The 18,890-nt window shown below is 47.5% G+C and overlaps 1 protein-coding gene across 3 annotated transcripts in view; it reads right to left on the bottom strand.

Annotated features, from left to right (window-relative positions):
- Positions 1–1,281: 1,281 nt before the first annotated feature.
- XDH (xanthine dehydrogenase) overlaps positions 1,282–18,890 on the bottom strand; it is a 61,027-nt gene continuing 43,418 nt past the window's right edge. Inside the window, exons 22-33 of one of the 3 annotated variants that reach the window (XM_060026876.1) lie at positions 16,249–16,440; positions 15,925–16,070; positions 15,053–15,134; positions 14,454–14,549; positions 13,689–13,817; positions 13,029–13,103; positions 10,769–10,821; positions 8,837–8,951; positions 8,129–8,194; positions 6,484–6,672; positions 4,890–5,066; positions 1,282–3,292 (exon numbers count right to left, since the gene is read on the bottom strand). In XM_060026876.1, the coding sequence (XP_059882859.1) occupies positions 3,242–3,292; positions 4,890–5,066; positions 6,484–6,672; positions 8,129–8,194; positions 8,837–8,951; positions 10,769–10,821; positions 13,029–13,103; positions 13,689–13,817; positions 14,454–14,549; positions 15,053–15,134; positions 15,925–16,070; positions 16,249–16,440 (1,371 nt within the window). In that variant the 3' untranslated portion in view covers positions 1,282–3,241. The remainder of the gene's footprint in view (positions 3,293–4,889; positions 5,067–6,483; positions 6,673–8,128; positions 8,195–8,836; positions 8,952–10,768; positions 10,822–13,028; positions 13,104–13,688; positions 13,818–14,453; positions 14,550–15,052; positions 15,135–15,924; positions 16,071–16,248; positions 16,441–18,890) is intronic. The other 2 variants (XM_060026874.1, XM_060026873.1) reach the window with 2 other exon arrangements.

Raw genomic sequence — 18,890 nt, 5'->3', positions numbered from 1 at the left:
TCTGACCCAAAGGTTGCCTAAGAGAAGGCTCGCTTGACTAGTGGATATATGATTTAGTTTAAAGCATCTGGACCAGGAGTCAGGCAGCCTTGTCATAAGCCTGTCTCTCCCACTAAAGTGCTGTGGGACAGTAGACAAGTCAGTTACCCTCTCTGGACTTACGATTCTTGGCTGTTAAACAAAAAGCTTGAGTCTGATGGTTCCCAAGTTCTCTCCAGTTCTAGGATGCTGAGTCGGTCTAGAAGATTGGACAAGGTCAGGGCCAGGCCAGTTCAAGGACAGAGGTGATGCCAAAAACCCTTTGGGCGGTTCCTGACATTTCCATTCCCATCGGTGGGCTGCTTTGTTTCAGGTGATGAGATTGTCACAGGATCTGTCTCCTGCCTTGGGGGCATGTACTCCCCCAGTCCAGGATAGAGACAAAACAAAAGGACAGGTCCCTGGGCCTGGGGGGCCCCAGGGCGACATCAAGCCTCAGCAGGTCAAGGAAGCTGCATGTTCCGAACAGCCTTGTCCCAGGATCTAAAATAGGCAGCAAAGGGAATGGTTTCCAGGCTCCCCCTCCGCTAAAGATAAAAATACCGTGGGCCCGGGGATGTTCCCAGTCGTAAATCCATCAGCTAGGACTATTTCTGTCCTTATCCCTTGCCCACGGTTCCTCCTACGACCTCCATCCATCCTGTCCTCCCCGTCCTGGCTCCCCAGCCACCTTTTAGCTGCAGTAGGTTGAAGCTCATCACTGCCTTCTGACCACAGTCCACGGCTTGGCCGTGCCCCTGTGAGAGTCCTAACCTGCACACAGGCGAACAGATAGGCCATCAGGGGCCTCCTCCAACCTCTGGGAGCCTGAGTAGCACGGGTCCACTCTGACAGGCAGATGGACTCCCGGTATACGCCAGGTTTCCCTGCCTCCATGGCTCAGTCGCAGCTTGTTTTCCAGGAGTAAACGCCCGTTTACCGCACGGCTGTGGGTAGGGTTTCTTCTTCATGTCATTACAGACATTAAAGTACTACCTCTTAAGGCCACTGGGATGATTAAATGAGACCCCGTATGTAAAACATGAAAATTGGCACCTGGCAAGTTGTAGATGCTGAGAAAGTAAGACCTGCCTTCCCCTGCCAGCCATTCACCGGGAGTTCAGACTCCCACAGCTGACCCACGTCTTCTGAGAGCTCCTTTGAGGAGATTTTTTCAGTCTGAAACGCTAAATCAGCTTCAAATCCGGCTCTTGAAGAGACCTTTGAAGACACCTGGTCTATCCTGAGGCAGTAAAATCAGCTCCCCGGTAACTAACCTGCAGCGGACGCAATGCTGCTGGGCCAGCTGGAGACTATGGTCTCATGTCCAGTCTTCCACTGCCCTCTGCAGGTTGCAGTGAGATACTGCAGTCAGTGCTGGCATCCCCTGTGCAACACCAAGCCCAAGGACCCTCACTTTACAGAGTTGAAGCAGTTTACAGATAAGACAACAAGGCAAGGCCAGGTGTCGGAGGAAGGCAACACCTCGGAATAGCACGGTGACTTACAGCTCACAAAGCACTTGCCTGTTTGATTTTCACGACCACCCTGCCTTGCCTCTGTTCCTAAGCTCAGAGGGAATTCAGTCATTGTTCAGCCCTGATAGACTACTAACAGCTGACAGACACATCTCAGTTTCAGGCCATGTCCTAGAACATTCCAGAAAATCAATGAAACGGACCTGTGTGGATCTCAGTGCAAATACCGGTTTTATTTCTAAAGCTCTTCAGTTTTAATCATGCTGTAAAAGTCTAGAATATTCTGAAGAAAGGAATTTTGTAAGAAAGTGTGTGTGTGTGTGTGTGTGTGTGTGTGTGTGTATAGATGTGAGTGTTTGGTGTGTGCATTCTCCAGCAATGAAGGTTGGCTAATATATGGCAGATGTCAGCATCTGGTGTGATTATGATGATGAAGCATTTCTCACATGCCAACCAGCTGACGGTTTCATTTATTGGTGACATCAAGCGCCGGGCTCAGCTGCGTGGTTTACACTATCCTCCTCCTGTGGCCAGAACCGTGGATCCCATCCCGCAGAATGTTGGATATTTTATACAGTGAAGGCACATGACAAGGTCACACTGTCCACCTAGCACCAGGTGGTGATGAAATCACCCGTCAGAACAAGCAGAGGGGATGCTTGCCTTTCTCCTATTCTCTTTTCCAACCTTAGACACTTGGGGGGATTTAAGTCAAGTTCATGAAGCCCAGATCATCACCCATGATCACCCATCACAGTAAGGGAACCAAGTCTCTGAGCACTGCAGTTCCCTTATGTAACTGGAGTTTTTAGGTCATATATTTATAGACGTTTAGATCCAGAGAAGACCTTAAGAGATTATTCCAGTCCAATCCTTTCATTTTGCAGTAAAATGAAGCACAGAAAAGGGAAGTGACAGCCTAAGGTCACAAAGATAATTAGAGACATGGCTGGGATGAGAACCCAGGCTCCTTGACTGTTTTTTCTCTGGCCTATCTTGATTCGAGTAGCCTCATTTGTAGATGGGAACGACCGGCTTCAGTTGAAGATTTTTAAACCTGATCTTTTTTTAATGCACAAAGAGGAAGAAGCTAATACATTGTAGGTACTCAATAACTGGGTTTGTTGGCTTTTGGTGTTATAGAATAATCTTAACTTTATGCAGCTTAAGAAGATTAAATCCAATTAACCTTGAATTTGTTTCATTCTTTATTCTCTCCCATGAAGTGCTTAGAGGTTTGAATCTCACCCCACTGTCCCATTGCAAATCTGAGTGTGGATATGAGGTTATAATATGACGCTCATTGGTTTGAAGGAAAAGCTTTCTGAGGAAGGCTCACAGATTTAGAGTTACTTTGGTTTACGCCTCTGGAGGTTTGTGGAAATCCTCTTTGAAGAACAGATGCTGTCAACACTTGAGGTTATACAGGCTGTCCAGTGAGTTGGGACATAGCACAAACACTTTCTAAATCTATTTCAAATACGTGATTACAACAGACATGAAATGATGCTAATTGCCTATTAGCCACTTGGGCCTAACATTTCTGAATTTGCTTATCATTGTGTTTATAAATCATATTTTTGATCAAAATCTTCCAATGCATTCAATGTTCTTCCAAACACCGTCCTGGTGAATCACACCGTTGTCATCCTGCAGGTTTTATAAATTCATGTTCTGCAGAGCAAGTGTCATCTTCCATGGAATCCCCAGTGTAGGATAAGAAGACTCCAATGGGGCTTTTTTCTTCAGACCTTCACAGACCAGGGTTTACAATTTTCTGGTACATCAGTGACACACTAGGAAGGAACAACAGAGAACTTACTGCAGGGTCTTCACATAGCTCAGGACACCAGTGCCAACCACCATTCCAAGACCAGACACCACTCTGCAGTCCCAGATGTTGGGAGTGCCCCCAGGGCAGGACCCCTTCATTTCCTAGTCATTCGTTCCATGTGGTAAGCACTGTGGCAGGCTCTGGAGACCCAGGGATGACCAACTAGAGAAGGGGCCCTTTGTCATGTGACACAGTCCTTCAAAAGCACACTTGGCTCCTGGATCAGCTGCTCATGCAAATCCACTGCAGGGATTTAAAATCACCTGGGTGTTGTGGCATCACAAAGGGGCTTAGGTTTGAAACTCTGCTTTAGGTCTAGGGCCTCAGAGGAGGGGCTCATCAAATCATTGAGTTCTGCATCAGATTATATACAAGGAGCTAACTTTGCAATCTGTGTGCGCTTCCTGGGAGCCATGCGGCACCTCTGCCCTCTGAGAATGGGGTTTGGGTAACTGTCAGCACTGGGGCCACGGTGGGGAGGTTCTGGGCTATGGGAAGGTTGCTGCACAGGTGTGGGCATCTCCCTGCCTGGGAGCCCTGCGCATGGGCTGTGTGGTCCTCACCCTGAAGCTAAATCTACTGGAAAACCTAAAGGGCAGCCTGACTGGGGACCCATCTTCCTTCCTCACGCTCAGTACTGATGGCGGATTTGCCTGCCCCCGGGGCTTCTCCTGTACCCTTCCCATCCCAGGAACTCTGGGTTCATGAGTACCCACTTCATCTTGAAACCCAAAAGGCCTATCAAATTTCCTATCAAATATCCAAGAGGAAATCCAACTTGGGTATCAGGAAGAATCCAGTTCTGCTAACTCAATAGAGGCTGCAAAGGCAATTGGAGAGTCCTGTGTATGCAGGGCCCACTTCAGCCCAACTCAGAGACTGGGCTGCTTCTGAGGCTCCACCAGTGGATGAAACTGTCCTGGCACAGTCTCCTTTTGCCAGGCATTGTCTCCACAAGTATCACACAGGGGCTTCCCCAAAATGATTCCAGCGACCGTGGAGTTCACTGCTACACACGCCTCCAAGGTAGTGACCGATCACCACGTAGTGCAATCATCTGGTTTCCTAAAAGGCTGCAAACTCTTCAAGGGCACTTATGTGTCCCCAGTATCAGCATGGCACAGGGTAATCACAGAACATATGTGGTCCATCTCATTCATTCATTAATTCTTCTTTTTCTCTCCATTTCCTTAGTACCTCACACAGTGTGTTTAACAAAGAAGGGTCTCAAAAATGCCAGTGATGGACACAAAAGATTAGGCTCTTCTGGAGTTTTATCCATCACCCTCATCGTTATGGAAAATAATGAAATCTGTGGGTGATAAACGTGCATCAAACAGCCCTCCTTCCTCTCAGGAGGCCTAGCTGCAAGCTGCAGCTTTAAGGGGTTTCTTGTTATTTTCCTGCAGGTTGGAGGAGGTACCTCAACTGCATAGCAGAGGGCGGGCGTGGACCCAAGACTTCCCAGTTGAGAGAGAGCCTACTGTCTCACCCCTCTCTCTGCAACAGAACCTTCCCCAGCCTATGCCCTGCCTCCCCAGACTGAGGGGGCATCATACCAGGGTGGTGAACTTGTCCACGCAGGCATTACGGATCTTCTCCGGGGTGGCGGGGCTGTCTAGCCGGAAAAGCTCCTTCGTATTATTATCTGTGTGCTGAGCCCGAGCTGCGCGGATGGCATCCTTGATGGCGAAGAAGATGGAGGCACCCAGGAAGAGGGGCGGCTCCCCAACAGCCTGAGTGGACAGAGCAGAGTGTAGGCGGGGAGTCAGGGGAGGGCCCAGCTTCCACATCTGCAGGGCTGGGGATGTCGGGGAGCCCAGCCAGCACTAGTGGCTACATCGAGCAAGACAGGAGGAACGGTCAAAATTAATCAGAGGCTGAGAACAATCAATGCAGTAAATGACTCAACCTTGTAGGTATATTTCTTTTAACTCTTACTATGTGATTTTCTCTGGTGACACCGTGCAAATACGATGGACCGTTGAAAGTTATATTAAGTAACTATATTATACAGACAAAAAGAAATCTGACCCTTTCCTCACAGCAATAAGCCTAGGGGAATAATCTACCTGCAGCTCTGTCACCAGCTCTTACAGGCAGCATAATTATTCTCACAATTTGCTGAAATAGAGGCATCGTGACAAATAGGAATTAAACTATTTTCTAGCAGAGGTTGTTTTATCCCCCAAAGCATAGGTCACAGACTGCCTGTACCAGAATCACTAGGGACACTTGCTAAAAACGCAGGTTCCAGGGCTGTACCACAGACCCACCGAATCAAAATTTCTAAGGGTGAGCCCAGTGGAGCTGCATTTTTTTTTTTAAACATCTTTATTGGGGTATAATTGCTTTACAATGGTGTGTTAGTTTCTGCTTTATAACAAAGTGAATCAGTCATACATAAACATATGGAGCTGCATTTTTATCATGAGCTCCAAAGCCCGGTGATCTGATGTGCAGTGAAGTGTAAGAGCCAATGGCAAGGATCACAAAGTATCCCAGGCCCTCCCACAGTAAAGTAAACCGTGAGATGATCAAAGGGCTGTGTCTCATTGGTTACAAGTAATTATCTGTCTTCCTTCCTAGACCAACAACTGTATCAATCAGCTTGACTGATTTTCAACCATTTTTTCATACTTATTCAGAGCATGGAGGAAATAAAGGATGGTTATAACCATCCAGGCGTGCTGATCAAGACTTAAGGTCTAGTGGTGGACACTGAAGGAGGTGAAAGTGTGTGCACAGAGGCGCTGCCCCGTGTGCAGTCAATAGGCTGATTCTCATGAGACAACATGGGTGCTGGACCTGTGAGATCATCTCTAAGATCAAGCATTGGGGATGCACACCTGGGACGGGGGTGTAGGTCAGGATTCCACCTACAGGACTGAACTAAGGAATCCCTCTGAGTGTACCCACAAGCGCTGGCTTGGACCACACAGAGGTGGTGTCATCCTTGACCCAGTTCCCTATGTTCCCAGGCAGGACTGCCCACCCCTCCATCGCCCTCACCAAGGCTCGTGTCAGGTTCTCCTCTCTCTTCCACATGAGCCCCCCACAGACCCACATGGCGGGTGGCTGGAGCCCCTCATCACCACCCGTGGTTTCCCACAGGGTAGACTGGAAGGTAGCACAGACCCAGTGCAACAGTACCTTGGATGCATAGATGGCCTTCTTGTTGGGACAGTCACGGAGCAGGGACACTCTGAACTCGGTGGGGATACTGCCAAATGCAGGGATCTTGTAGGTGCTGGGGCCACGGGTGTGCAGGCTCCCCTCAGGGGAGTAGTGTAGCTCCTCCAGGGTGAAGAGGCCCAGGCCCTGGACAAATGCCCCTTCCACCTGCAGGGCAGACAGAGACTGTGGCTACCCTGCCTTCCCGCCCCCCTCACCCAAAGACAGGTGCTGCTTCCCAAGGCGGGCACCAAGCCCCACCTGCAGTGGAGCCTGGAAGGAAGCTGAAAAGAGCCCCCCACTGCTTCCCTGGCTCCCGCCCCAGCCCAGGATAACTGATCTGGGCCTTTGCCAGGCATCTGTGTAGGCACAGCAAAGGCACTGACGTTGAAATCAGTTTCAGAACTTGTCAGCCATTCCAGGAGGGACACGCAGCTGTAGGCGTAATTTCCCATTAGAACCTGCCGCAGGGCAGACGGAGATGTTCCTTCCACGTTGCCAGGGGAGAAATGGCGACCCCGAGCTGAGAAGCAAGCTCGTGGGCTGATGGTGGCTGAGTGTGCCGCAGGGGCCCACGCCCCTCCTCTGTGCTGAGTGGGACCATGTGCTTTGGGGCAGCCCCACAAGAGAGGAGGACTTTCCTGGACAGTAGGATTGAGGCTTTCTGAACTCCCAGCCCTGCCTGCCCTCTGGGAGAAGAGCGCCTCTGCTGTAGCTTACAGATCTCTTAAAGGGCACTGCCATGCTCTGCTGGCCCACACGTCTGCTCTCCCAGCCTCACTGCTCAGAATCGTGATATGTGGCACCATCGTAGCTAAGCAAGTGTGTTTGGGGGAGACCAGGTGCTGAGCATCTGTGTCTGCCGTGCTGAGCCCTGTGCCTGCCTGTAGCAGGGGTTCCTCACCACAATTGTTCAGGGAGTTAATAAACAGATTTATGACTAAGTTTCTCTATACTCAGTAACTGTCCAGTTTTGAGAAACAATGCACGTTTTCTGCCGGATGTTCAATACCTCAGTTCTCGATTCCTCCCTCTGTCTTTTTCTGTTCTGCTGCTCTGCTTAATACTCTCATGTTTTCCAAAAGTGATTTTCTTCCAGCCACCCCTTTATTCCTCTTGCTGGAACCCATGTCTTTTGCTCCCAGGACCCTCCACCACCCCGCGCTTGGTAGCATTTACTTCCTAGGTACAAGAGCTGACCTCGATGGAAGAGGAATGAGGAGGGAGAAGATGCCTCTGACCTGAGACCCCACGACCTGCACATTGATCCCAGACTCAATCTCCACTCCCCCATGCTCCCGCTCAGACTATGCATGTGTGTGCGTGTGTGTGCATGTATGCATGCGTTTGAGTGTGTGCACACCCAGTGTTCCCACCACCCATCATCTTGTTTTCTGATGTATGAGTGCCCTTTCCAAGTTTAACCACGTGGATTTGTCTTCCGCCCCGAGAGTTGGGTGGGCTCTCATCTACCTAAATCCCACTCAGGGAGACTCACTTGGTACCGTGCTCAGACCTGCTTAAAAATGACAGTGGACAAGATGCCGTGGCTGGGGACCCTAGGAGGTGGTGGGGCACGCCAGTGGCCAAGTCTGTCACCACTCTGACGCCCCAGGAGTCTTACCTGTCCAATGTCGATGGCAGGGTTCAGACTGGAGCCAACATCCATGACGATGTCTGTGCGGAGGTTCTAGTGCAGAGAGCAAAATAAAAGCAGTTTGAAAAGAAAGGGATATGTGGAATGATAGAGGGGTCTTGGTGACCCTTAGGTTGTTAAGTGCCAACCTGAGTAGTACTTTCACAAGCAGAGCACTCCAGGCACACTCAGGCAGGAGTCTGAGTAGGAAGGGCAGGTCCCCAGGTTCCTGAGGCTTTGAACCTGTCTGTGTCTGGGTCGATCATGTAAGGAAGGGGTTCACAAATTACATTCCACAGGCCCTGTTTTTCTACGGCCTGTGAGCTAAAAATGGTTTTCACATTTTTAAATGAGTGACAAAAATAAAAAGAATATGTTGTGACACATGAAAACTATACGAAATTCACATTCAGTGTGCATAGATTACATTTTATGGGAACGCATCCATGAGCATCTGTTTACACACGTTCATGTCTGTTTCCACACTACAAGACAGAGTGAAATAATTGAGGCAGAGTCTCTGTGGCCCAGAAAACCTAAAATATTTACTCTCTGGTCCTTTATAGGAAGTTTGCCAAGGCATGATTTAACACATTATTTTCCCAACCAGAAAGTTCATTCCTATCAGCTCTTTGTATTGCAATTTCAGACGTTTCTCTTTTTCCCTTTAGTACTGAAGTTTTGCAAACTTCTTACCTTATGATCCCCTGTTAAGCAGTCAATTTCCACTTCAGAGCAAGCCACCCCATAGGTGAAGTAGTGGAAAGCATTCCCTGAGTTTGTCTCAAAGCTGTAGCCAAGGTTGGGTGTCCTGGGGGAGAAAAGAGAAAATACTGCACATGTATTAAGAGGAACATGCCCCCCACTCAAACACACACAGATAGCTTGCCCCCTAAAATCCTGAGATGCTAAAGGTTTTATTTTTTATCCAGCTGTTCTTCAAAAAAGTCCATGAGTTTTGAACATTTTGAACCTGTTCATGAAACCCAGGCACTCCGGAGCATTTGGTCCCTTGTCTCTGGCTCTACTCTGCCAATGGCCTTTATATGAATCATTCTGTAGAGCTGAGCAGTGGAGGCTCCCAGCATGCTGGCCTCTACATGGTAGAAATGGAGGTGACAGATCTGCCTGAGCTCATGAAGGACACATAAGCTACACTCCAAATGATCTACTGAATAGGGATTCAAGATCTCAGAACCAAAGGTTCTTTCTGGGCCGGCTTGTGAGCTTTTCATACAAGTCCACCTGCTCACAGGGCTGCTCACCTTTCTCGAGGTGAAAGGTCATAAGATCAGTACCTCGTGCCAACTTGGGTGCCTCTTAACGCAGCCACCTTGCCTGGTGTTACTCCTCATCTACTGATCCCTTCTAAGTTTCAACAAATGATTTGAGCAAAGGGTTGCTAATAAAAGCAGATGCTCTTTTATAAATTTTTTTCTTGTTCAATCCTGACTATCTTATAAGATTCCAATTTTGCATGAGTCAACATATACGAGTGTGTGTGTGTGTGTGTGTGTGTGTGTGTGTGTGTGTGTGTGTTCTCTGCTCATAACACTCTGTATCTGTGCTATTCTATTCACTCCACAGATTTAATGATGTGAGCTGATGTGATCAGAATCTGCATGAAAACAAAACCGATACAGGGCTGAGGGAAAAGGCTTCTCCCAGGAGATCATCACCTTCTTTGACCTCTGAACTCACCATCTTCATCTGGGTGTTCCCTGATATAACCCCAGTTTTATCAACTCTAAAAATGAAATAGGAACTTATGAGAAAATTTGCATTAGCTTGTGTTTGTGTAGGTCAAATATTACATAACCCAAGGAACACTGGCAAAACATTGCTTTGCCCTATAAGTATATATATATACATTTATATTACATATATATTATATATATTCATAAATTCACACAAGACCTTTTAAAGCAAACATTGAACTATTTTCCAAATCCACTGATCTGTGAAAGAAAAGGCACTAGTTAAATTTCCCAGAGAAAGCTAAAACATTATGGCTGACAGTAGATACGATCATATCTTTTTACAGCTTCTAAATCAGATGGACAGGGTCTCTGCTACTGAATTTTAAAGTTGCAGAAGATACGCGCTCTTTTCTAAAACTCACTTTAGGTCCACTGAATTCTGCATTTGGTAACAGGACTATGTGCTCTAAATCCTCCTCTCATTCTTTTGAAGGAAAGCCCCCTTAAAGAAATGTGACGCGTAGCACAAAGTAACACACACGGGTAACTCGGAACACCAGACGCCTCTGGTTCTTGCAGGAGAACGCTGAGGGGCGGATGGCTGGTCACTGACCCGCTATGTCAATAAATGAGGAGACAGGTTCAGAGAGAACCAGTGATTCCCCCAGGTGGAATAGTATACTGTAAGACCAGAACTAGAACAGAGGTCTTCCGATGTAACAGCTCGTGCTTCCGGCGCATGGCTGGGTGAGCCACGCAGTTTAGAGCATCTTTGAATTGAAGCTGGTGGGGGTCCATGGGAGAGACAAACATTGTGGTGCAACTGCTCTCTCCTGACCATAGGCTGACAGAGTTCAGTGCTGGAGGGCCCTGCAGAGGTTAAGATGACGACACACTGTAAGATGGGCGAGATCAGCGCCTTACTTACCTGTAAAACCCGGTAGCAGACAAGCTCACTGTACCCCGGTAGGCAGCCATGACCTGAGCAGAGGAAATGGCCGTCAGGAAGGGGGAACCATGGTTTCCAGAAACGCTGGCCCAGCACTAAGCTTTCAGAAGCTCGTCTTCCTCATCTGGAAGCTGATCAACTCTTTTTCCTAGTGATTCTCACTTGCATACCTTACCTCCCCTTCTCACCGTACCCCCCGCACTAGGTCCTCATCATCTGAAGCCTGGAGCGCTGCAGTAGCCTCTTAACTGTCGCCTCCGCGCCCTGCTGTGTAGCCCAGCCAAGTCAGAGGGGTCATCTTAACACACCACACTAGCCATGTCACTCCCCTCCTCTAGAGCTTTCCACGTCTCCCCATTGCCTACAGAGCAATAGACCAAATGCCTGACATTCAGGACCCCAGTCTTCTCTCTGGCTTTATGTAACACACACATCATTGCTACTCCAGCCAAAATCAAGTGTCAAGTCTCTCCCAATCCTTCATGTCCCCACACGTCTGCACCTTTGTTTACATGGGTCCTCTGCTATATCTGTCCAAATCCTTTTCTTCCCTCAGCAACCAGCGCAAGCTTGCCTCTTCATCCACTTCTCCTGTGATTACTCCCTAATCTGGGCATTACAACAGCAGCTCTGTACACTGCCCATTTGATACTTAACATGTTAGCCTTGTGTTCCTACTTATACTTTCCTGTTAATAAAGCTATCCATCTCTCCATCCATTCTATCTCTTTAACTACATAATAAATTTTCCTTTCCTTCCTTCCTTCCCTCCTTCCTTTCCTTCCTTCCTTCCCTCCTTCCTTCGTTCCTTCCTTCTTTCCTTCCTTCCTCTCTCTCTCTTTCTTTCAATATCCACAGCTCTAAGATTTAATTTGTTACTGATATAGTTTGCATCATGATCATTGTCAATTACCAAGCACTTTACTATATATCAAATGCTATTGAGTCCTTTACAGATACTGTCTTACTTAATATTCAGTGCAATCTTATAAGGTCAGCACTTAAGAAGATTATTATCTTCATTTTACAGATGAGAAAACTAAGGTTTAGAGAAAAAATTTCTCTAGGATCCTTACTATATGTGCATGATATCAAATATATACATAGATCATAGGGGTGGCAGTGATGGCTTGTTTTTCAGTACAGTACAAACACTAAAGAGCTTTGATGCCTGTCGTCTCCTGATCACACCCTTCTGATAATGGCCTTTTGGGGGTTATCTGCTTATAAGGAACACTGGACTACATGGCCGATAGTTGAGGACAAAGCCCAGGTCAACGGATTGGAAAGGCATTATTAAAAACAATTACGTTGCCTTACAAATCCATACTAAAATTCAAACTACCCAAATCAACCCACATGCATGTGGTATCTATGAATGTGGGCAGGGGAGTGCAGGTTGTGTGAGGCATAGTAAGGTGAGTGAGTCAGAGAGAAATAGCTTATTTTCTTTGACTCTATCGAGGGAGATTTGTACTATCTGCGCTGGTTCACGTGTGGTCACATTTTATGTGTTACTGTTATATCCAGTCCTTTCATTCCAACATTAGGGGAAGGTGAGGCAGGGCCACCATGGCTATTTCTACTCATGGGAGGAGCCGAGGTCTCTCACCTGAGAGACACTTCCTTGCAGCCTCCCTCTGAGGGTTTCTGACATGCAGGCTTCTGAACCAGAAATCAGAGAACTGGGCTCATTCTTATCATGAGTGCTCGTTGTGTCACTCTTAAAATCACAGAGATGATATAAACTCGTGGGCAGTATCTTTTTCCCTGCCCCCTCCCAGATAGCGTCTCCGGACCCCAGAGCTGGGCACGGGGAGAGGCTCCTGGGGCAGCCCTCCAAGAGATGGAGGTTTGGAGAAAACGAGGCTCATCGAGACTGCAGACAAGTGGGGCAGGGGACCAGCCCCAAGGGACCAAGACTTCTCAGTGAGGCGGAGGTAGCACTCACCCCGCCTTCTGAGGCTCAGGGTAGCCGAACCCCCAGTTCCCACGGGGCTGTCAAGATTCTGGATCAAAAATTCTCCTCAAGTGACTTCCCTCAACTATGAACGCTGTAGAGAGGGGCCCAGTATGGCTGAGCGTCTGCTTGTCCTGTGAAAGTATACAGGGCACCTCAACTTCTTTTTGCCTGTGTGACTGGATCCCGACCTCCTATTCCTGCCCAGGGTCGGGGACAAAGCCCTGCTCTTAACTTCGCTTTCATTTGCAAAAGCGACTTGAATCAGCTCAGACTTACCCAGTCTTCCCAGGAGCCACTGGGATTCTTTCTCTTGAAGGGTTCCAGCCTTTGCAGGATGGTCTGGCAGGCTTCCTGAAGAACACAGGCCCCACATGGCAGACACATCAGTCCTCTGCATTCCCAGACCCAAACAAAACCCCGAGGACAAGCGATGTTGTGCCCAGAGTGCCTCTCAGACAGCCTTGCCACCCTCTTGGGAATGTCTGAGTCCCAGGGTAGAAGCCGTTGGCTCTTGCTTGGAGAGCACTTCCTGACCCAGTCCTGAGGCTGACAGAGGGGGAGATGTTGAGGGATCCCTAAGGAGGTGCCTTCTCCCGTCAAACGCCTTTGTTTGATGACATCAGACAAAGCACGTGGTCTGACCTGGCTGACCCCACAATCGAATTTCCATTTCGCTCCATTGTCTTGTGTCCTCCCAGAATCCCCTGCTTTCCCTCCTGCTGCCCTTGCCCTCCCACGTTCATCCTTCCTGGCCTTGATGGAAGTGGTTGTGGTTCTTGAGCCCCTCTTTTAGCTTGGTGTCCCCTGGACAAGAGAGCCAGAGGCATGGCCACAGCCACGAGCCTGCAAGGAGCCATTCCAGCCCCCGGCCCGGGGACTCTCCACGCCCCCCGCCTTGGGCTGGCCCTCAGCACGGTGGCCCCTGAGGCTCCTTACGTAGACGGCCTGTCCGTAGATGTCGGTGCTGACAGAGGCAGCCGTGGGAGAGGTGTTAGGCACAGTGTTAGTACTTGTTTCGCTGATATAGATCTTAGAGGTGGGGATCTTCAGAGCTCTGCTGGCCACCTGCGAACAGAGAGGACGTCACCCCCTAGGGAAGGGCTTGTCTACCTTCTCCCCAAGATGGGATTCAGATTCACTGTTACAGAAAAGAAAATCATTTCGTAAACCATAATTCTACTGAGACTCGGATGTTCTCACATCTGTCTGAATCTGAAGCAGCACTTTATGGAGTGGTTTGGTTGGATTAAAAAAAGTCATAAATGTAATGGTGATGAACAATGCCTTTTTAAACTAACCCTGGCTTTTAAAAAAATCCAGTTTGGCCAGTACCCACAAGCCAAGCAGGTATGCCAACTCTAATTCAGCGCCCCTGGGAGGAGTCCCGTGTGCGTGAGGGTAGCCAGCTACCTTAATACACATAACACACACCTTACACACAGTCACAGAGCCCTAGAGTGCTGGTGATGGAAGTGGCCTGAATCATCACCTGGCCAACCCCTTTGCACAGATGGGGAAACTGAGGCCAAGAAGAGGAGCAGACTTGCCCAGGGTCACACGTAAATGAGCAGCAGGGCTAGGGCCAGAGCCTAGGCCTGCCTCTGCTTCTGGTATGTGGCACTGCTCTCTTTTTCACAGCATCTTCCCTCACGCAGACACCACAGTGCTGGGGCGGATGCCCATGGTCTCCAGACTGCTCACCTGGACCATCTTGGTGTGAAGGCCTTGGCCCATCTCTGTGCCCCCGTGGCTCACCAGCACAGAGCCATCTGTGTACACATGGATCAGGGCTCCTGCCTAAGGGAAGAGAACGATACCAAACAGAAAATCCAGCAAATCCTAACTCAGTTTAAGGCCTGGGACCAAAAGTACTGGAGCCCAGGAAAAAGAAAACCAGCAGTAGAAATTTGGATAGAAACCTCAGACAGAAAAATCAAAGCAGTATAAAACTCACGATCTAATTATATAGTCTTTCAGTAGTTTGCAAAACTATTTTTTTCATATCTCTCTGTCACCTATCCTAAGAGGGAGGTAGGTCTTTGTCATGATTCTCCTGACGAAGAAATGGGATCAGAAAAGCAGAACAGATGTCCATAGTCCTATAGGCAGGAAGATAAGAACTAGACATTGACCCCAGATCAAGTAGGTATGCGCAAGTTCAACTTTCATTTACACAGCAAAGAGTTCCTCTGTTCAGCTCTGTTCCCGTGACAATGGGCTTTCCCTTGCAACACTGCAAGCAGAGGGGGAAATGGGGCCCCAGTGCAGTGGAGATGGACAAAATTATATAAAGCAATTACCTGATTCAGAAAAGGAACTGTGAAGCTTATTCCAAATTTGGTAGGAATTATGCACAATCCTCTCTTTTTCCAACAATTCTCCCTGGAGGGAAGAAAAAAAAAAATTCTCATAGCAACTTCTCCACTATATTCATGTCAGATTGAACATATTTTATGTCAATATCTTTGTAAAATTGGAACAAAGCATCCTTGGAATTGCCCAGTTAGTCTCTGTCATAACTGAGTTGTGCTTCAGTTGTGTAGACAAAATGAGAACAGCGGAAATTTGGGTTCTAGATCCTCCAGTGGAGCTGAAACAGGGCCCACCCTTGAAAGTCTTGAGTGGGATTCGGATTGGGTCAGAGTGCTCTGGTGATCTGGGACTCTACTCGCCCCAGGGAGGAACTGTGGCTCGCTGATGATAATGATAATACTTTCTTTGTGCTGTATATTTGGTTATCCAAGTAACTCTGTCAGAAAGACAGAGCCAGCACAATTATCCCCACTCTACAGATGATGAAACTGAGACCCAAGGAGATGGAGTGACTGCCAAGGTCACATTTATAGATTAGTGTCAGAGGTAGGCACATAACATGGTGTTTTTAGTCCCAGGCTGGTGTTCTCTAGACTATCGTCTGCCCAGAAGGCAGACAAACATATAAAGATGGACCACACTGATGTGCTATGACGCTGAGCGCTGTGAGCCCCGAGCCCCAGGGCTGAAGACCATTTCAGGATCTTAAAGAGATGGCTGTGAATGAGTTAGCAAACGCAGCAGCCTCCTAAGTTACCTATTAAGTTATTATTCTTATTTTGACTTCAGCAAGAAGGCTATAGAATCTGAAACCCAGAGAAGCCCCAGAACGTCAGGCTCTTCCCCTCCTGGCGCTTACTTGTTGAACTTGTCAACCTCACTCTTCCGGACGTGATACTGAGAGCTCTTCAGGCATTCATCCCAGCACCTGGGCAAGTTGAAACCCTCAAGCCTCTGGTTGAAGTGTGTCAGGTCCCCTTCTCTGTACAGGTTCTTCCTCCGTACCTTCCCAAGGAGAGAGACACTGAGGCCAGGTCGGTGGCAAGAGACCAGGGGGGCATAACTGGAAGTTGAGCTTCCTGCCCCTCACCAGCGCCTGCCCATCCTCTACCCCCACGGGAGATGTCCAAGATACAAAGCAGGCTAACCTCCTCTGACTTGTGCCCCCAGATTCCCCGCTTACTTCCTCTGCAGGCAGCCCACAGGTCACCGCGACGTCACTCATCCAGTGCTCGGCAATGAACAATGCCTGGGGCCCCCCAAAGCCCCGGAAGGCCGTGTTGGAGGGCAGGTTGGTCTTGCACAGCCGCCCAGTGCCCCGGACATTGGGGATTTTATAGCTGTTGTCCATGTGGAGTAGAGCTCGTTCCATTATCTGAAGCAGAAGAAACCAAAATGGGAGAAAACGATGCATGGATTTCATTGGCTCCTCCAAAAAGGAATTTCAAGGGTTGTGAGCATCCCCACCTCTGCCAGCCCCACAGTCAACTGTTCTTCCTCAGGCCCAAATTATTTCTTTCCTGGGGTATTGCAAACCTCCTTAGTGCACTCCTGGCCTTCTGTGTCTCCTCCTTCTAATTTATGCCTCATTCTGAAATATAAGGTCATAGCAGGTCAAGCACTTGCTTCAAAGTCGCACTTACTATCTCCAGAGTAAAGTCTGTATATCTTTAAGCATGGAATTCAAGACACTTACTGACCTTTCCCCAATACACTTTTTTTAAATAAATAAATTTATTTATTTTGGCTACATTGGGTCTTCATTGCTGCCCACGGGCTTCCTCTAGTTGCGGCGAGTGGGGGCTACTCTTCATTGCGGTGTGTGGGCTTCTCATTGCGGTGGCTTCTCTTGTTGCAGAGCATGGGCTCTAGGCACGTGGGCTTCAGTAGTTGTGGCACGCGGGCTCAGTAGTTGTGGCTCTCGGGCTCTAGAGCGCAGGCTCAGTAGTTGTGGTGCACGGGTTTAGTTGCTCCCCAGCATGTGGGATCTTCCCAGACCAGGGCTCGAACCCACATTCCCTGCATTGGCAGGCGGATTCTTAGCCACTGTGCCACCAGGGAAGTCCCCCCCATATACTTTTGATCCTCTTTTCTGACTGCATGTTACTCTCACCGTAAGGCCCCTCCCCACCATATCTACCTGCTAAAATCCCCATTCAGCTCCCACATGGAGGAGCCCCTCCCAGATCTTCTAGTTGGAATTGATCACTTGCCTCTTTTAAAAAATTGGTGACTTTATTCTCATTAAACTTGTACTGCAAATAGTTTAAAGAATCAAATACTTCCATAAGCCACGTTATACAAACCAGCAGCTGCCTCCGCTTTCTTCCGTCCACTGCCCAGAAGCAACCACTTATTCTCTGTCAGCCATTTACATTGTCCTCCACATCTCTAAATAATGTTTATATCTGTCAGCTATTTACATTGTCCTCCACATCTCTAAATAATGCTTATATTGCCACTTCTTGACTTGTTCAGTTTTAGACTTTTTATACCGTTTTCCCATCATGGAAAAGGAGGATTTAGTTCCCGCCCAGCCCCCTTTCTCTACATATACACCAGCTTCCTATCTCGCCTCGTCCTTGTATAGTTATACTTCCTTCTCATCAACTGTCCATTTAATCATTCTATAAACATCACTTACAGCTGAACCATATAGTTATACTAGGTTTACTTCTCTTTCTTGATAATATTTCCCCCCTTGGAGTTAACAAGTATCTTTACTTTTTTCATTTGCTTCATTTTCTATGCACATATTACTACAAATTTGTTTTCAATATGTTCAAACACATTTGATTTTCTATTAATCTCATCTTTTTGAAGAAATTGTTTCTGGAGCCTTCTGGCCAACTTCAATCTAAATTGGCAGCCCCTAGGCTTCTGTTCAGCTGTCGCCCAGGAGTTTTCCCCTCACTTTCATCCCAAGGATTCCCTCTGCCTCTCTCCACATTGAATCTCCTGTTTCTGGATCCCATGTCTTCCCTTTTCTTAGTTTTACACCCTTATATGATTGGAGTACAACCGTCAACATCTTCCCCAAAAGTGTATATCTAAAGGTACATTTTTGAGAACTTGCATGTCTGAAATGTCTTTATTCTACTCTCACCCTTAATTCATGACTTGGCTGTATACAGAATTCTAGGTTGGCACTACGTTTCCCATTTACCCTCAGCATTTTGAGGGCATTTTACTAGTGCATTCTAGCTCCCCAGTATTGAGAAATCCAACCAAGGCCTTTCCAACTCTTGGAATGAGTTCCGTTTTTTTTCCTCCCTGAAAATTGTAAAACCTCCTTTGTCCTCAGGTTTCTAAAATTTCACAATAATGTAAATTAGCATAAGTCTATCTTCCTTCATTGTGCTGGTTACTGGATGGGCTCTCTTAATCTCAAAATATATGCCCAACAGTTTTGGGAAATTTCTTGAATTATTTCTTAATAGTTTTCCTTCTCTCTCTTTTTTCTATTCTTTCTTTCTGAAACGTCTATTATTTGGATCTCCTGGGCTGGTCTTCAGATTTTCTTGTATTTTCTTGCTATTTTTCCCCATTGTTTTCTCTTTTTTTAAGAGAGCACCTCAAGTTTCTTTCAACCCTTCTGCTTTCACAGTTTTAATTCACAAGGCTTCATTTTTATTCTTAGACTGCTTCATTTTTATAGCATCCTGTTCTTTCTTTAAAGTGTGATAACTCATCTCTCTGATGAGCTAAATGGTAGCTTTTGTTTGTTCGTTTCATTTTGGCTTTAATTTACTTCCCCATTTATAGCCTCTTTCCCACAGGTTGCTTTTGGGGTTCTTTGATTTTTTTCAGTCTTAGTCATCCTAC

Source organism: Delphinus delphis, chromosome 12, assembly GCF_949987515.2.
Source record: "Delphinus delphis chromosome 12, mDelDel1.2, whole genome shotgun sequence".
NCBI classification, from domain to species: Eukaryota; Metazoa; Chordata; class Mammalia; order Artiodactyla; family Delphinidae; genus Delphinus; species Delphinus delphis.
Note: the sequence above shows the minus strand (reverse complement) of the source record. Positions and strands in the feature narration are given on the sequence as shown.